This window comes from Erpetoichthys calabaricus, chromosome 1, assembly GCF_900747795.2.
Source record: "Erpetoichthys calabaricus chromosome 1, fErpCal1.3, whole genome shotgun sequence".
In the NCBI taxonomy this organism is placed as follows: domain Eukaryota; kingdom Metazoa; phylum Chordata; class Cladistia; order Polypteriformes; family Polypteridae; genus Erpetoichthys; species Erpetoichthys calabaricus.
This window is the reverse complement of record NC_041394.2, coordinates 320,910,565-320,930,274: the sequence shown is the minus strand read 5'-3', so window position 1 is coordinate 320,930,274 and position 19,710 is coordinate 320,910,565. Positions and strand designations below refer to the sequence as shown.

The following is a 19,710-nucleotide window of genomic DNA, read 5'->3' as shown; positions in this document are numbered from 1 at the left end:
TTTCCCACAAATTAATTTTGAGCACGTTAAGTGATTCACTTGAGATAACACAGGGTTTAAACAGGAAACTTTGTACTTTACAGTTATTGAGTGTAGCACTTGTGGGAAACAAACACCATTGAATCACCTCATGAGAAGATGAGTAACTGCCTAATCAAAACTAATTATGGTTTCCCATCTGCTCTGCCACCATCATTCTTGTTGTCATTACTGACTGCAGCACCACACAAAAATGTCTAATGAATTAAATTTGACTAATTGAACTCTTTCAGCTGGATGTCTTCAATGGTGAGCTCATCTCCCAGCAGCCTCTTTCATGGGACATCAGAATCACTCACATGTGTCCTAGCATCAACTTATATTGCCACCATGTGTTACCCTTCTAATGCTCATTACTTTCAGGACAATGTGGAAGTCATCCCTGAATGCACCATATCCAACATGGTTGAGATGTTTGGACCCTAGCCTTCTTATTCTTCTAAAGACACCTTATACATCTCACAGAAAAGTTTGTTTTTGCTTTGTGAATCTTGAAGAATCTTGACATCTATCCATCTGTCTTGAAGTTCAAAGCCAGACTTAAACACCTGGACTTTTTATTTCTGTGTTTTCCTTTACAAATTCCAACAGTACCTCCCATATGGCAGGACAGCCCAAACACCCTCAATACTTTACACTAGTTTGGGGTGCTAGTTGTCAAAGCTCCAACCAAACTGTGACCTTTTTTTTCCCCAATAACATTCTTTTCGGGAATATGTTGTGATTGTGTTTAACTTCCAAAGGTTCTTTGAATGGGACAGAGAGCAAGAGAGACAGACAGACATGTTGGAAGGCTATGGCTTATACAGTATGCAGAAATTAAACCACTGAATGTTTTTATATTCAGTGAAAAATTCTTCACCAGAATTTTTTTGAACCATTCAATGGTACATTTTATACAAAAAAGAAGACAATTCCCACCTGTCCAAGCTTCAATAGAATTTTCAGTCGTCTCACCAGTCCGGCAAAAAGCTTCCACTCGTGCCGTGTATGTTGAACAAGGCGTCAGGTTTGTCACAGTGTAGAAGGTCTGATTGGTTGACCTTTTCAGTACATTATTGCTGTAAACTCTATATATAATTTGAGAATGAGGACTTTTTGCAGTCCATTGTAAGGTAAAGCTTCCACTGGTAGCTGAAGTCTGCCTCAAGGTGTCTAATTCAGATGCACCTGTGAGAAAGAAATCACATTAGTATTGACCTGACCAAACATCCTCTACCTCAGGTGAATTAAAGAGCAGGATACATTACAATTGTTAACACAACCGTTTTGAATAACTTGCTCAAGTTCATAAGGGAAATCAATTGTGAGGACTGAACTGGAGTGTAAAAGCCAAACATCCTTAAGAATGGGCTTCTCCCCAGTTTTGTAAATGTCTTTCACAACACTACTTGAGAGATGTTTCATGTGATTTTTATGTAATATCCTTCAGGATGAGGATCATCACATGGAAGTATTCTAAGTAATTATTAAACTAATAGATTCAATACAAAGTATTACAAATCAGAAATTATTAACATTGTCCTGTTTGCTGATGACACAATTATGGTAGGCCTGATCTCCAACAACAATGAACAGGCTTACGTGACTGAAGTGGAGAGTTGATCACTCTGGGGTCAATACAACAGTCTACACCTGAATATCAGCAAGACATAGGGACTGATTGTGGACTTTGGTGGGGGGACAGCAGAAATATACCACTTCCCTCAGTATTAACAGCAGTCAGGTGGAGAGGTGGACAGTTTCATACACCTTGGTGCCCACATCACAGATAACCCAACCTGGTCCAAGCGCATTGACACCTTGGTGCAGGTGTTGACAGTGTCTTCACCATCTGAGACGCCTCAGGACATTCAGACTGTCTTTCCAGATACTAAAGAACTTTTGTATATCCACCATTGAAAGTATCCTGACAAGAAGTATTACACCTTGTTTAGAAATAACAGGAAGCTGGACTGCAAGGCTCTGCAGAGAGGAGTGAGGTAAGCTAAATGCACCCTTAACTTCTAGAACATCCACACCAAGCGATGCAAGACCACGGCAAAGAAAATTATCAGTGATACCAGCCATCTCAATAGTAGCCACTTCTCTGGGCTGCATTCAAGGAACCGTAACTGCTGCCTAAAGACCAGTTCAGTGAGACTGAGCAGGAGCTTCATTTCATTTTCATTACATCCAAAATGTGGACAGTGCCTAGATCTTCATGTTGCCCTGTTTATACATTTTGCACAAAGAAAATCTTGAAAATGAGCGTGATTTAGCAAATAAACTCAATGGAAGATTTTACAAATAAAAAAACAAGTTTAATATGTCCAACAGAAATCTCCAAACACAAGAAGTACATTTCCCATCAGGCAGCAGGAGTGTGTTGGAGCTGATGGGAGGACATCATCACCAACATACATAAACTTTTTTATTGACTAAAGTAGGATATCACTTAAGACCACCGGTACTGTGTTGTTTTTTTCCCTCAACTAATATGGGTAACCATTTCATTGTCTCACTGAATTACTGCTAAAAGACAGGGCAATTTGGCATCACCACTTAATGCTTCTATGTATTTTTTTTTTTAGTGCGAACAGTTCCTTGTATCACTAAAACTAGTTTCATATAGAAAGAAGTTCTTTATCAAGATGCCTACTGAAATGAGTTGGAAAAACAAAATAGACTCATCTTGTTGATCAAATATCTCATCTTATTAATGTTGCTTGATAAGATTACCTGTGCTGCCATCTAAATAGATCTTCTCACTGTGCGTTATCTCTCCTGCATCACAGATCGTTTCAAGGTTGAAGCGCACCTTGCTGCATGGAGGTAGGTTATCAACTTTGACCTCCATGCTGTGATCTGGGTATTCAAAGGGCTGCTCCATAGGCACAAAAATATCCAAAGAGGGGTTGTAGAGGAGGACAGTCAAATTAAACCATGAAAAACCTCCGTGGAGTGGACCATCCCAGTAAACTATAATACTGCTTGATTCTGAGCGAATTATGCTGAAATTTGTTGGCTTCTCTGGATCTGAAAAAAATGATAAGTACATAAATAAATAAATAAAGTGTACCCTTAAACCTTACAAACCTAATTCCAGAAATACAGAAATGTTGCGGCATCCAAGAAAGAACAAAAAACTCATGGTAGACGTTTATGGATCTAATTACCAGGTTAATTTGAATACTCAAAGTGCAAGCCTCGTTTGGATAGTAAGACTGATGTTTTTAAAATGATTTTCACTTGTTACTGATCAGTATTGCTAATTTGTGCTAATTAGAACAATCTAGACGAGAACAGGCCATTCAGCCCCAGAAAGCTCACTAATCCTATTCCCTTAATTCTTATAAAACAACACCAAGTCTAGTCCTACTTGCTATCACACTACTTGGTAGCTAATTGTATGTGTCTATGGTTCTTTGCGTAAAGAAAAACTTCCTAATGTTTGTGCGAACTTTAACTAGTTTCCAACTAAGTCCACGTGTTTTTGATTAATCTTTTTTAAAATAACAGTCTCGATCCGCTATACTAATTCCCTTCAGAATTTTAAACTCTTCAATCATGTCACCTCTTAATCTTCTTTGGCTTAAACTAAAATGGCTCAGTTCTTTTAATCTTTCCTTATAACTCATCCCCTGTAGCCCTGAAATCAGCCTAGTTGCTCTTCTTTGGACTGCTAGGTCATTTTTGTAACCTGGAGACCAAAACTGCAGACAGTACTCCAGATGAGGCCTCACCTGTGCATTTTAAATCTTGAGCAGAACATCCTTGGACTTGTACTCCACACAGCAAGGCGCTATATAGCCTGACATTCTGTTTGCCTTCTTAATGGCTTCTGAACACTGTCTGGCAGTGAATATTGTCGAGTTAACTACGACTCCTAAATCCCAATTTTTTGACCTGTCATTGCATATACAAACCTAACATTTTTACTTCCTACATGTAATACTTTACAGAGGAACTTGGACAGCATACTGGCTTGAGTGGATTTGTGGCAGATAAAATTTAATGTAAGTAAATGTAATGATTCAACAGATTTAAAATTATCTGCCAATCCACCGATTTTAGTATCATCTGCAAACTTAACCAGTTTGTTACTTGTATTTCAATCCAAATCATTTATATACTGTATATTAAAAATAGCATAGGCCCTAGCACTGACCCCATGTAGAACACCACTCTTTAAACCAGCCAGTTCTGATTGGGTTGCTCGCACCATCACCCTCTGCTTCCTGTGTTTTGGCCAATTCTGTAAAACACGACTTCCCTCTTCTGAACTCATGCTGATGGTTCAGTAAAACTCCTGTTTTTGCCATTGTTGCTCAATCTTTCCCTTAATAATTCCTTCCATTAATTTACCTGTGATGTGAGGTTAGGCTTACTTATGTATAGTTGTTTGGATTTGCCCTTTTTTATAACAATATTTGCCATTTTCTAGTCCTTTGGAGTTTCCCCAGCATACAGTTCCTTCCTAAAAATGTGTGTCAAGGGTTTATATATGTACTCCCTAGCCTCCTTAAGAACTCAAGGGTAAATATAATTTGTTCCTGGTGATTTGTTTGATTTCAGCTTATTTAATCTAAGCAGTACTTCTCTCTCTACAATTTCCAAATCACTCAGTACCTACTTAGTAGTTCATTTTTCTGCTGGGAGGATATTCTCAGAGAAATGCGATTTTAGAGCATCCGCTATTTCATTGTTTGTTATGGTTTTTAATGATGGATGAAGACTGATTGATAATATGAATAAAATCTCTGTATGACAGGAAGATGGTGTGTTTGGATTCACATTGGTTGTGAAGCTTCCATGTATGAAAAACTAAATGTATGTTATAGAACTAAAATGGTTATTTGATGAAATATGCCCTAACATGACCAAGAAAACACTACAAGCAAAACTTATGACAAAGTAATGCATTGCCTTTTTTCTATTTATTGTATGTTTTGCCATTGGTAATCTAAGATAATTTTGCTCATGTTGGTCATTTTAGATTGCTACATGTGTGAAAGCTGGGATTGAACATAAACCACATACAAATAAGTACAACTGGACAAAGACTGAATCTTAAAATGGCAACTATGTTTTTTTAGCACTGCAGTGTAAAATTGAATTATTGGCATACACGGTTTGATTACCATGACAACTTATAATACAGTAAATACAGTAAATTTCATCATATCTCAACACAATCAAACATTTATAAGAGATGCTGGAACAACACCTGAAGGAGGATCAATTTTTCAGTGTAAAAATTGCACTGCATCGACCATCTTCTAAGGCAGCGGTTCCTTTACCTGGGATGCAGATGGCATTTCAGGGGATGTGATAAAAACATGCCAAAATTGAGCGAGATGCATTGCCCGACTTTATTGTGGTGTAATCAGTGTCTTGTAGTGTGCCATCATTTGTAGGTCATTTTTTAGAATCAGGCATTGCACACGCAATTGTCTCCTGTGAATGAGCCGCATAAATGAGAGTTCTTTGTTTCAGGTGGAGCGTTTATGAAGGTGAGTAACTTTTTAAGAGAATGGAATTTAAATCATGCAATGATCTGTAGAGAAGGGTGAGATCCACAAACCTTGATTGTGAAATGTCTCCGATTTCAAGTTTTGATTGACATTTTTACCAGGGCAGGGATAAAGGGAACCAAAGTGGATGCAACACCCGCTGCTTACTCTCAGCACATCTCTCCTGCTGGTGGTCCTGGCAGTAGTGCAGCAATTTTAACTGTGTAGGTGGAGCACATCTGTTTTTGAACTGCAGTGCAGATGTTATTGGGGGACAAAGCTTGTCGACAGTATGTTCATTGCTTAGTGGTGTACTGGCACCCATTGCTTTATGAGGGTTTCCAGTTCCACAAACTCCTTGATCGTTGATCGTGTGTCATTTCCTTACAGCATATGATGCTTCACGGGATACCCCAGCCCCCAAGATCGTCAATCAAGTGTCTAAGCTTCACAGAGAACATATTTAAAAGATTTTTTAGATTTATAAAGATAAATTGCTCAATTTCTATTTAAATTTTATACACTGAGTTAAACATATTTTTGAGCTCAATTTGATCACCCACAGTACTGTATGTGGTTCAAAAATTTAAAATTTGACTTCATCTTCAAATGTGATATTACTTTTGTACAGGATGTGAACATAAGTTAAACATTGTCTAGGGGTCTGGTTAATAGAAAAGACTGCAAACCACTACCCTAGGAGTTCAATAAAAAAAAGTGTTGGCCGCTACACCCCAATTTGCAAGTTCATCATTTTGTTTCCAATTTTTTGTCTTTTTGTTCTACTACATGGAAGATGAACAGTCTATACCAATCACTTTTAAAACAGGACACTTCTAAAACAGATAAAGTAAAAATAGATCTAAATTCTCACTGTACATCTCACATACCTGTTAGGGTTGTTAAACATATAATGGATGGATAATTAGCCAAAGAAACACAAACTCTGTACTTATGGCATGGCATCAGGCCCACAATTTCATAGGAGGTTTTGTCAGTTGTGTTCTCCCATAGAAGGATATTTCTGACATCAAGGAGTAAGATGCTGTGAAGGTAATGTTCATCTGCGGAGTAAGAGCCCTTCCAGGAAAGCAGTAATGTGGAAAAGGTTCGAGCTTCTAACTTTACTGGAAATCGCTCCGTGTAACCTGAGGAGTTTAAAAAAAAAAAATAGACAGGGTGCTATGGAAAAAATCAATCCTGCAGAAGGACACAAGAGACTTGAAATCCACTTGGGGTGAATGCATTTTGTTGACATTTTAAAAAAGCCTGACAGAGTAATAGACAATATTAAGAGCCGAGTCAGGAAAAAGAGGTCCCCAAGTTATCCTTTTCCATTTACCAACAGCTATGAATACAGTGATAATTACACATCATCATCTCCACTTTGGAAGAACGGGGAGAAAAAGATGATCAGACACATTTCCCTGCACAACTTACCAACAAGTAATATCATGTCTCTCTCATCTACCACATAAACAGGTTCCTTTTCACACACATTGATATGACCATCTTCATATATTTGTTTTAGAAGTTCCTGATTAACATACAGAGATGGAGAGAGTTAGACATTGAAAGAGCATTAAGACAAATCTGGAAGAATTAGTTATACTGTAGCTCCAACATGTACAAGTAGTCTGAATACCAAAGAAAAATAATTGGTGGTCAGCCCGCCTTTAGCCTTACATTAATCTTTCTATACACTGTATAACAGATGTTGTATAAAGCACTTTGTACAATATGGAGAGTTTTTAAATAGGCTACAATCACACAGGACAGTCCTAGCTTTATCAGATAAACAATCTCCAGAAGCCACTTGTACCAAGAGGCTAACTCTAATCAAATCCCTATGCTCCTCCATTAACTCTGCACAGGCATCTTTTACTGCATCCTTTTCTTTTCAGATTTAAACTTTTACCCTTTTAAACTGTATAGTAAATGGTAGCAAAATATGTCTTCCCACAAGCCAGCCAGAATCACCCACATCACTTTTGCACTTAGTGATCATTTGGTAAATGCTTGCTCGGTGTTGCACATACATGAAGGGGTTATTTTATCAGTGGCCATTTTAATGGCCAAGGCTACTCTATTGTTCCATTTGTTTGTTTTAAAATGAATAAGTTATAGGATTTGGGCGTGCAGTCATGCTGAGGGTTCAATCACAGCGCATCATTTTTTTTTTTAAAGAAAAACAAAATGTATATAGAAACATGATTTCAGAAAGTGGTTAATGTCCTCAGCTAACTTTACTCTAAATGAGTAGCTTTTAATTCTTTACTTGTCCATTTTATGTTTACAAAAAGTAAATTAATTTTTTAGACAAAAAATTACTAGTCGTGCTTGGATGCAGTATTGCCAAATTAGTCCATCTTCTTTTTAGGATTTTCAATGAGTGACCACTCTTTTTTAAAGATATTGCAAAATTTTAGCAATCTTCACTCATTTATCTAACATCAGATAAAGCCTGGATATAAGAGTACTTTAAGTGCCAAAGATCCGTGTAATTATGAAGGCGGCTTTGAACAAGATTCTCCTTGAAAATCTTGCAAATCTATTGCCCACCCTAAACCACATGACAAAGCTTTTCTCCTTGTGGTGACAGGAAGTAATTTAATATGTTAATTACTTTGGTGGGATTGGGCACATGGAAATGTCATTTGATAATGATGTGGTTGTGGTTAGAAAACTTGCTAGCTTAATTAAAATGTGAAAATAAAATTTCTAAAAACACAGATTTGCTTTTTTGGTTTATTTAATTGATATGAAATTATATATATAAATTTTGTTAACATTCAGTAATTTGATTAAAAAAAACTGTTTTGCATTCACATATGTCAGCTTAAATACACCAATCAGCCACATTAAAACCACCGAGAATTGAAATGAAAAACATTATGTCGATACAATGACACCAATCAAGATAAGAAATACATATTAGGCAGTAAATGAATAGTCAGTTCTTGTAGGTGACATATTGGAAGCAGGAAAAATGGGTAAGCGTAAGGATCAGAGCGACTTTGACAAGGGCCAAGTTGTGATGGCTAGATGACTGGGTCGGAGCATCTCTAAAACACCAGGTTTTGTGAGGTGTGCACAGTATGCAGTGGTTAGTACCTACCATAATTGGTCCAAGGATGGATAACTAATGGACCAGCGGGTCACAGGCACCTATGGCTCATTGATGCTCTTTGGGAGCAAAGGCTAACCCATCTGGTCCGATTCCACAGAAGAGCTACTATAGCATAGATTGTTGAAAAAAAACTTAATTCTGACCATGAGAACACACAGTGCATCGTGGCTTTCTGCATTTGAAACTGTGTATCCAAAGACCGGTCAGAGTGTCAATGCTGACACCTGTCCACTGCCAAAAGTGCCTACAATGGATCATGGAACAGTGAATAAGGTGGCCTGGTCTGATGAATCATATTTTCTTTTAGATCATGTGGAGAGTTGGGTGCATGGACATCGTATGCATGAGGAAGTGATGGCAGCAGGATGCAAAAGAAAAAGGAGACAAGCCAGCAGAGGCATTGTGATGCATTGGGTAATGTTCTGCTGGGAAACCTCTAGTCCTGTTTATATAGATGTTACTTTCACATGTTTTAGGTATGTGGTACATTGTTGTCCAAGTTCCCCATATCTCAATCCAATCAAGTATCTGTGGGGTGTGCTGGAAAAACAAGTCCAATCCTTGAAGGTCCCACCTCTCAATTTATAGGAGTTAAGGGATCTGTTGCTACGTCTTGGTGCCAGATACCACAAGACACCTTCACAGGTCTTGTGAAGTCCATGCTTTTATGGGTCAGAGTTGTTTTTGTGGCATGAGGGATATCTTGACAATATTAGGCAGGAGTTTAAACTACTCAATACATGTAAGTGGACATTTTACACATAGCTGAACTAAGTTCTTTCAATTAATAATTTTTTGAGTGATGGGGACTAGAATTATGCTGATGATTAAAGCTAATGGAAACGGTGGACAGACGAGAATGAGGTTAAGACTCCAAACAGCAACACAAGAACAGAGTCTTTTGAAAGACTGAACATGTAGCACGACCAGGTAGTATGGTATGGATTACCACATCTTCATTTGCTTTCACTTTTCCATGCAAGATTATTTAATGTTATTATACTGAACATAATAAGAGTAAGTTAACTGCCTACTTGTATGGCTTGCATTTTTATTTATTCTACTGCTAGGGATTAAGTGCATTAGTTAGGTCAGAGAGTAAGTAAAAGGATGCTCCAATAGATTTCTATACAGTAACATGATAGAGAATAAAGGGTGGGCTATATACAGTTGATACTGCAGCACGATATTGAATTAAAGGTTGGCATTTTAGAAAAGACACAGCAGTATGACATAGAATTAAGTACAGGCTGTATAAAGAGAAGTAAACATTACAATGTGGGTCCACATTAAAAAGAATCTGTCCAGGTAAGAACAGTCACATGTTTTGAGGAGAGGTGTCTCCAAAGCCTTCCCACAACAGAACAGTTGGCATCTCTCTTATTTTTCAACAACTTCTTATTGTCAGAATTGACTTTTCATTAATATATATATATATAAATTTATCTTCAAACTTTATTTTTTCAATTCATGGGGGCCTGAAATTCAGGTAAATTATTCATATTTTCATAAAGCTATAGCACAAGTCAAACTTGCTTGTTTAATGATCTTATTTAAATACTGAAATAAATCTTCTGAAAGTAAAATTTTCAGGATAAAATTTTATACAGTAGCACCCGAAGCACACAAAATTGAATGGGCAGCAGAATTAGGATTATACATACAAAATTTACATCACTTTGTCAGTCAGCAGGCTATTCTAAGCAAGCAGATGCTTCACCAATGAAAATTGAATTATTTTGTGCCAGATTTGACACAAATGCTCTCTTGGTGATTGTGCTGTGTATGCCAGAGGATTGAATACCCAAGTCTATTAATGAAAACTGACCAACAGGCATATTGCCTCTTCAGCAGGTGGCACTCCTAATACGCCGTGTTCACATTCACACTAAGGCAGCGTGAATGCTGGCAGGGTGTTGCAATATGGTACAACAGCTGTTATGTTGCACCCCTCTCAAAAACCTGTTTAGCAACTCTAAATTAGCCTGGTGTAAGTGAGCAATGTCATGTATATATGGTGCCATTCAGTCCAAGGCTGGGTTCTCCCATGCTTAGCCTTAACCAGTACCAGTGCACATACATGAAATTTTCAAAAAGACTGCCATTTTAAAGTGTTTTCTTTTATTAAGCTAGAATGGCAGCATCTGAGCATAAAACCAGATTTGGTCATGGTACTCTCCTGTTATGAAGCGTGCTATGTTAAAAATCAAAGTAATTTGTCACATAAGTCATATGTTTAGCTCATACTCTGTATTTGTGTTTGCTACAGAAATAGTATAGGTAGATAGATAGATGTGCATAAACCTGAGGAGCCGCAATTAGGGCTAACCGCATGTCATGCACGATTTGTATTACTTGGCAGGTACTGTATGACATATCTATGATCTGCTTCTCGCAACTGAGAAAACATGGAGGATATTTGGTGTCTGGCCAACCAACCACAACCATTACCTGGTAGGTAACCATCCATATAATTTAGATTGTAATTCAGACCAAAAAGAAAAATTTATATATACAGTATATAAGAAACAAAATTTGAAATGCATATCCACATATTTGAAATAAAAAAGAGTAACTTTTCAAGTCTGAACAAAACTTCTGTTACTTAAACTTCCACTCAAGAATGATTGACCGTTCTTTCCACCAACCGGCATTCTTCTTTGGTTTGGAATCCTTAGCTCTTTCTTTGTTAGAGTCTGTGCCAATTTTACACGCAGGACTTTTTTAATGCTGCTACCCCACCAATTTTGCACCTGCTTTCTATTCAATTTTTGATTCTTTGGAACCTGTATAGAATTTTAGTATTTTATTTACTCTCTTCAGCCATCATTTTATCTAGCAGCCAGTTCTACATTACATTTTATTTGTTATTGTTACTCTTTTCTGTTATAATGGAAAGGATTTTGGTTCTGTTAGGCATTCTCTGTGACAAGAATCATGAGCATCCAGTGGCATGGCTAGATTTTCCAGGACATAATTACATTATTTTTTTATTTATGGACACAGTGCACTTTCTACTCACAACTTTGTGTGTTTTGTCCAGGTACACTAGTTTCCTCTCATAACTGTTAGTGTGTGTTAAACTAATTAACATCTCTAAACCAAGGTGAATATGTGTGGGTCGATATCAAAGGATGAGTCTTGCCTGGCAACTGATGCTACAAGAATATGCTGCAAATTGGATCATTTAGATAAAGAAATGGAGATATTCATTAACTTGCAAACAGGTTTCCCAAAATCTAAAACAAAGTTCACACTCCATACATTGTGGACTGCACTAGAGGCCGGCGTTTCAACTAGGCACTGTTAGCACTTCCATATTATGAGTCTGGGCAGTACGACATATCACAACATGTACATATAGCTAAATAAGAACATAGGAAATTTGACAAACGAGAGACGATTATTCAGTCCATCAAGCCCGTTTGTTTAGCTAATTGCTAAGCTTTCCCAATACCTCATCCAGATTCTTCTTAAAGGGTGCCAAACATTTTGCTTCTACTACATTTCTTGTTCAGAATTCTCAAAACTCTTGGAGTAAAGAAGTGCTTCCTGGTTTCAGTCCTAAATGCACTGCCCCTTAATTTCCACTGGTGTTCTCATATACAGTAGGTGAATTCACCATTAAGTTGAAAGAATTGGCAAGATCATGTGCACAATTCTTTTATGATTTTGAGGGTGTAGTTCATATTGAATACATACCTCAAAAGGCCCACATAACCAGTCAATATTCCAATAATTTGCTCTTCCATGTGTGTCTTTCAGTCAGTCAGTCCGACTGTCAGAGAAGAATGTCAAAAAATGTCTACCATCTCCCTTTTGTATCACTAAAATCCTTCAATTGCACTGCATGGGCTGCAAAGGCTATCCTGTGAGACTGTGATTTTGAAGAGATGCCATATCCACCTTATTGTCTCCACCTGGATCTTTGTGACTAAAATCTGTTTTCCCATCTCAAGTACTACTTCCATGGGATTTCCTATGTAAATGATGCAGATATCAAGTGAGCTATAGACATTTGGATGTAGGAGCAAGACAAAACATTTTATTTTTAGCATAAAACATTTTAACAAGTTATTGCTCGAGGGTATATTGTTAAAAAATAAAACATTAATAGTTTTATTAGTATTTCTCTTAATAGCTCAGGCTCCAACCCTTTTTGAGAACCCCTCATACATGCACTACATTACGGAGACTGTTTAATGCAGTTTAGAGGCACAAGGACTGGAAACTATCCTGGCAACATTAGAGATGGTCCCATTCTTGTACCTATGTATGGGCACCAGGCTATTGCAAGGACTACTCCCTCACACTGGGAAAATTAACCTGACACCATTTTAAGGGTGTGGATGTGGTAAGAAGAATGGACTACCTAGTGAAAAAGAGAAAGAGAACGCATTTCTAGCAAAATGGTTGTGGCGTTACTTAGTCATTGGCTTCTTACTTGTCAGAGTGGGCCATTCATTGTCTGTCTTGTCCCAGCCTTTGTAACCAACTTGCATTCTGACTGACAGTTATTTTTCTCCCAATAGGCTTAGGACTTTCATTACAAAGTGACTTACAAATTGACACCATAGACCACGGTGTTCTCATTAATCACCTTAGCCACTGGGTGTGTCTTAAACTGGTTTTAATCTTATGTAAAAGATAGAAAACTCTTTGTTAGATATGGTAATTGTAGTTCTGAGGTCCATGTTATTGCATATGGTGTACTGCAACATTAACGCCAATTGCATCTATTTAATTGAATGATATTTATATACAAAAATTACCTTAACAGTAAAAATGATTTAAAAATAAGTATACAATGCAGGCATTACACCAGAACTTTGACAGGTTACTTGACACACAGTGAGTTAGTGGTAGGAACTGAACAGACAGCATCATAGTTAATCTTAAAAAGACTCCCCCATATTTTAGAGCATGCCATACTCAATTCTTTAATGTGCATTTGGTTCCACAGTACTAACTCCCAAGTCTGGTAATCTGTCTCTTAATGTAACAGGCAGTACTTAGAATGGTTATGGAGCATGGCTTACAGATGTTCTGTTGGAAGGATGAACTCTATTAACTTGAGTGCGCTGCAAAACATTCCTCACAGTTGGTGGGCCTGAAAAAAATAAAAATCAGTTACCAAAAGTAAGGGATTATGTTCCTTAAAACTCACTTTTGCCACCAAACACACATTAACAGGTTTTTTTACAGAAGGACATACATTGACAGATTTTGAACATGACATGAGTGGGATGAGGCTGATCATGGTCTTTTTCTTTGTAAACCTAATTGCAAACTTTGTTGTTTTATGAACACCTCTTATTATGCCCACTAAACTATACAAAAGCTTAGGTTTTTATATACTATAGGTTTACCCTAGAATCCAAAAAAAGTTGATGAAAATAGGCAGTTCAGCCCAAATATTGCCATCAAGCACTATTCACATTCACCAACATCAAGTTATAGTTTTAAACTTCTCAGCTTTGAAAGCTGAAGAACACCAAGAATTAAAGTCTGCACTGTTTCAACTTAATTCTATCATAATAAAGTATAAAATATAAAGTGCTAACCCAGGGGTCTCCAACATGTCACTCTCGAGCTACTGGTAGCTCACCACCCCTTTCCAAGTAGCTCGCCAAAGGGTTAAAGAATCCTACATAAATTTGAAAACTTGGTAAATCAAATTAGGGGTGGGCGATCTTTCCAAAAAATCAAATCACGATCCTTTTAACACAACATCACGATCCACAATCTCAATTGCAATCTACCTTTACAATGTGGCATACACTTAAGAGAATATCCAGACTCAAACTCATCAAGACCTAAGTAATACCTTATTTTAAATATCAAATAAAGTTGAAGCAATTGTTCTATCGTTCGCTAGCTAAGTGGAATTAAGGAACACACCCCGTAGCTGGCGAGTGAGTGAGGAAGGCCCCTCCCCTCGGGCCGCTGCGTGTCTCGGATTCGCGTAAATAAATCAAAACCGCAAGTAAAGAAAGAAAAAGACAGACAGATACTTTATTAATCCCAAGGGGAAATTCACATACTCCAGCAGGAGCATACTGATAAAGAACAATATTAAATTAAAGAGTGATAACAATGCAGGTATACAGACAGACAATAACTTTGTATAAGTTTAACGTTTACCCCCCGGGTGGAATTGAAGAGTCGCATAGTGTGGGGGAGGAACGATCTCCTCAGTCTGTCAGTGGAGCAGGACAGTGACAGCAGTCTGTCGCCGAAGCTGCTCCTCTGTCTGGAGAGGATACTCTTCAGTGGATGCAGTGGATTCTCCATTATTGACAGGAGTCTGCTCAGTGCCCGTTGCTCTGCCACGGATGTCAAACTCAAAATGAGAGAAGTCGCAAAATCAACTGGAATGTTCAAGCAAATTATAGAAAGAAACCCAATCTAAATCCATTAAGTAGTTCTCTTGTGAAAAACAGACATTAGATTTTATATACTGTATTATATATTAGTAAACCTTCAAAATAATGTGCAGTTGAATCTTCACCAAGCAGCTCTGAAAATGTCTGCTTTGTTTGGGTCTACATACCTCTGAGTCTGACATGAATGTCATGAAATCAAAGTCCAGAACAAGACTGACAGATGAACATTTAAATGACTCCATAAGAGTGAACCTAAGTGGCTACACTCCACCATACACCTGCCTCTCTTGTTGACTCCATGCAGTGCCAGTCATCTGAGTAACTAAAAAAACACATCACACATGCAACTGGACATGTGAATAAAGTGAAACAATGACATGAAACTAAATGACAAATGAATGTCATATCTGTGTATTTGTAATTGCATTGTTTTGTTTTGACAGCATTCATGTTTTAATCCAATAGTGTGAGATACACTAGAAAATACTGTACATACAGACATATAAAATGCACTTGTAGGTGAACTAAATATTTTTGTGACGTTTTAATGCAAAATGTGACTTGTGGACACCAACATTTTGTAAATGTTCAGGCAAAACAAGCTTATTCAGTTTGTTTGGGTTGAAATAAGCAATGAGAATAAACATTAGAAAACATGAGTGGCTCTCGGCCATTTTCATTTTGTAAAAGTAGCTGACAGGGATGAAAAAAGTTTGGACACCCCTGTGCTAATCAGACCAGGCACCAAGGTGTAAATGACATTTCAAATAGACAAAATTGAATAGCAAGCAAGAACACCAGCAGATAAAAAGGTCAGTTAGGGGAAAATGTGTTGCTTCAAATAATGTTAAAAATGAATACAAATAAGAAAGATCATATCAATAAGATAAGCAACACTACAAAAGGAAGGTAAAAGCTCTCAAAACTCACAAGGCCATTCAGATTAGAAGAGCTTGAAATTTAAAATTCCACCAAAATAACTCAAGGTTGAGACTTTTAAAGTCTTACAAATGCCACTACACCAGTGGTGATTCCAAACTTTCCTCATTGTAAATGCAAGTATATCCATGAGTGGGCCCTACGATGACACTGTGTCCTGTGCTGGTGGAATAAGATCCCCCCCACCAACCCTAAATGACATTATATGGGTGTAAGTATGCGATGTTATATAACAGAAAAACCAAAAGAGCTAAAAACGCCAAAGAAAGTTTTCATCTCTCATTTTTATCTGCCAATTTCTCCACAATAAATTTGGCTTCTGCCTGGGTAAACATTATGCATGAGCTATACATACTTGCGTATGTGCAAGTTTCCCTCTAGTCCTCTGGTCTTCATAACATTTCATAAATATACAATTTAACTGGCACCTCTAACTGTTCCCTTGGCTGTTACTGTACTCTGTTACAGACCAGCACTCCACTGAAGAGAAGTTATTGCCTTGTACCTGATCCTGCTAGGATGGGCTCCCACAACCATGAACTACATTGATGATGGATTGATGAATCTGGTCAACTATCCAAATAGGAACTAATGACAACTTAATGAGATCTGAATGAATAAGGCACTTGTATATGCTGCTTTTTGAATTCACACTGAATTTGCAAAGGTATCCAGCCTGCCATGGCTTCATGATAAAAATGCAATGCTAATTACAGTTCAATTAGTCCCTTTCATTGTTTCATATTTTTTTTATTTACCCAAAACAATGTCAGAATAAAGAAACAAGAGCTTTTTTAGTATCCCTCTGTGTTACAAAATCTGAACAAAAACATCCTTACCTAAGTTTCCTCAGTTTTACCATTGATGAAACACAGAGAAGGAAAAGGACCCAACCAATCAAAAGGGCAAATGCTCAACTCAGAGTTAATGTGTTTAAAGTGGTGATAATGGAAAATACAGCACCAGTTGCCTTCTCTAGAGAACACTTCTTTCGGCTGCTCCCATTAGGGGTTGTCACAGTGGATCATCATCTTCCATATCTTTCTGTCCTCTCCATCTTGCTGTGTCACACCCATCACCTGCATGTCCTCTCTCACCACATCCATAAACCTTCTCTTAGGCCTTCCTCTTTTTCTTTTACCTGGCAGCTCTATCCTTAACATCCTACTCCCAATATACTCAGCATCTCTCCTCTGCACATGTCCAAACCAACACAATCTCGCCTCTCTGACTTTATCTCCCAACCATATTCTAATGTACTCACTTCCAATCCGTATGCAATATTACCTGCTCATGGTCAGACAGTATTTGACTGCAATGATATATGTCTGTGCGTTTCATGGCAGGAACTTAACTTCTATACGACAAATCTAAGAAACTTTTGAAATAACACAAATATAAACAGTTATTATTGGGTAAATATAGCTAGCTAGCTAGAGTTCTGCCCATTAATATATGGGACAAAGACACATTTTCTCTTGATTTACCCCCTCTGTTCCACAGTTGAAAATTACAAATCAAACAATCTAGATGTGAATAAAGTGAACATTGCAGACTTTCATTTAAGGGTATCTGCATACAGTTTTGGTCTCACCATGTAGAAATGAAAATACTTTTTCTACATGGTCCCCACATTTCAGGGCTCCATAATGTTTGGGCCATAGCAATGGAAGGTCTATTAAAACAGTCATTTGTAGGACTTTGTCACATATCCCTTGTATGCAATGGCTGCGTGAAGTCTGAGATTTTCTGGTGATGCTCTACAAAGTCTCTAATGCTTTAGCTCCTGCTTTTTTTGGGTGCTTGTCCCCCTTAAGTTTTCTCTTCAGCATATGAAAGGCCTGCTCAATTGGATTTAAATCAAGTGACAAGCTTGGCCATTTAAAAATTGTATTTTTTTTGCTTTGAAAAACTCCCATGTTGCCTTAGCAGCATGTTTAGGCTCATTAACTTGTTGTAGAATGAAGCACTGTCCAAGGAGTTTGGAGGCCTTTACTGGAACTTGAGCAGATCAGATGTTTCTATACACCTCAGAATTCATTGTGCCACTGCCAACAGCAGTTCCATTATCAATAAAGACAAGTGTGCCAGTACCTATGGCAGACATACTGTACATGTCCAAGCTATAACACCACCCCCCCCCCCCCCACCACCACCTTTGGATCTTGGGCAGTTCCTTTTTGTCTCTTTGTGATCACACTGACACAGGTTAGTTTTTGTCTTGTCTGTCCACTAGACCTTTTTCCAGAATTATGAATACTGTAATCAGGCCATCCTGTTATTTTAGGCTAACTAGTGCTTTGCATCATGCAGTATGACCTCTATTTCTGTTAATGAAGTCTTCTTTGGATAGTCATCTCTGACACACACATCTCCCTCCTGAAGCTGTTTCTGATCTGTCAGACAGGCATTTGAGGCTTTTTCTTCATCATAGTGAGGACTGTTCTGTTATCAACAGTGGAGGTGTTCCTTTGCAATTACTGAGCTCATCAGTGCGTTCTTTCTTCTTAATGATATTCTAGACATTTGACATAAATAATTCTATGGCTTAACTGATGTTTCCAATGGTTTTATTCTTATTTTTCAGCCTCGTAATGGCTTGTTTTGTCTTTCATTGGCACAACTCATCCTCATGTTGAACAGTGGCAACTACACACTCCAAAGGGAAGAAGCAAACGGAGGTGTCTTACAAGCAATGAAATACACCTGAGGAATCAAACACGTGACGCCAATTGTCCCAAACTATATGGTGCCGTGAGATGGGGGGACCATGTAGAAAAAGTATTGTCCTTTCTACATGGTGTGACCAAAATGTATGCAAATGCCCTTAAATGAAAATATGCAATGTCCACTTTACATCACATCTGAATGATTTAATTTATAATTTTAAACCATGGAGCAGAGGGATAAATTAAGGAAAAATTTGTCTTTGTCCCAAATATTATGGAGGGAACGATAGATAGACAGACGGATAGCATTCTCACAAAAAAAAGTTAAATTTAAATCGATTATTGGAAATGAAAGGTGGAGTAAACATAATCCATTGCTGGCTAACTAACACAAAGCAAGTTCTCTCCTTGATACGCTATTTCTAAATTTTCTAACGCATCTTCTTAAATGATTGCGTAGATGACCAGGCTGTAAATAATGAAGGAAAATGCAGGCCAGTTACACTCAGTAGAAATGTCTCTAACTTCGCTACTGATTAACACACTGATTTTTTTCAGCACACAGATTCAACTGGCACATCTGGACTCCTTCAGGAAGAGTCACAAGAAAACTCATTAAATATCTAAAAGCCGGGAATCACTTCTAAGGCCATTTCTATAATCAGAGGCTGCACTGAACCACAGTTTGAGATTTAGACCTGAAACCTGAAGGATTTGGGATAGTTCTGTATTCTTATCCTCCAAAATATTGCTGTCATGTCAAAAATTACGCCAAGGGCAAAGTGGAAATTACAGCAATGAGGAATCTGAAAACATTCTTTTTTTTTTTAAAGAATAATACACTCAAGAGTTTATGGCTTACAAAAGCAACAGCCCAACCCTTCAAACTCACCATGGAAAATATAAAAAAATAACCTGATAACTATTGTTAACAACTAAGCAACTAAGTACAACTAAGCATGGGCACATTAGCCATAGCCTTGGCTTATCTATGTCAGATTTAAATAAAATGAACATCCAAAAAGGTAAGTAAAAGTTGCAGCCATTTTTGT

The 19,710-nt window shown here is 37.6% G+C and overlaps 1 protein-coding gene across 1 annotated transcript in view; it reads right to left on the bottom strand.

Annotated features, from left to right (window-relative positions):
• LOC127525809 (uncharacterized) overlaps positions 1 to 19,710 on the bottom strand; it is a 60,975-nt gene that overhangs the window by 26,060 nt on the left and 15,205 nt on the right. The window contains exons 4-8 of the mRNA XM_051931581.1: positions 13,704 to 13,774; positions 6,975 to 7,071; positions 6,425 to 6,682; positions 2,761 to 3,057; positions 961 to 1,209 (exon numbers count right to left, since the gene is read on the bottom strand). Of these exons, the coding sequence (XP_051787541.1) occupies positions 961 to 1,209; positions 2,761 to 3,057; positions 6,425 to 6,682; positions 6,975 to 7,071; positions 13,704 to 13,774 (972 nt within the window). The remainder of the gene's footprint in view (positions 1 to 960; positions 1,210 to 2,760; positions 3,058 to 6,424; positions 6,683 to 6,974; positions 7,072 to 13,703; positions 13,775 to 19,710) is intronic.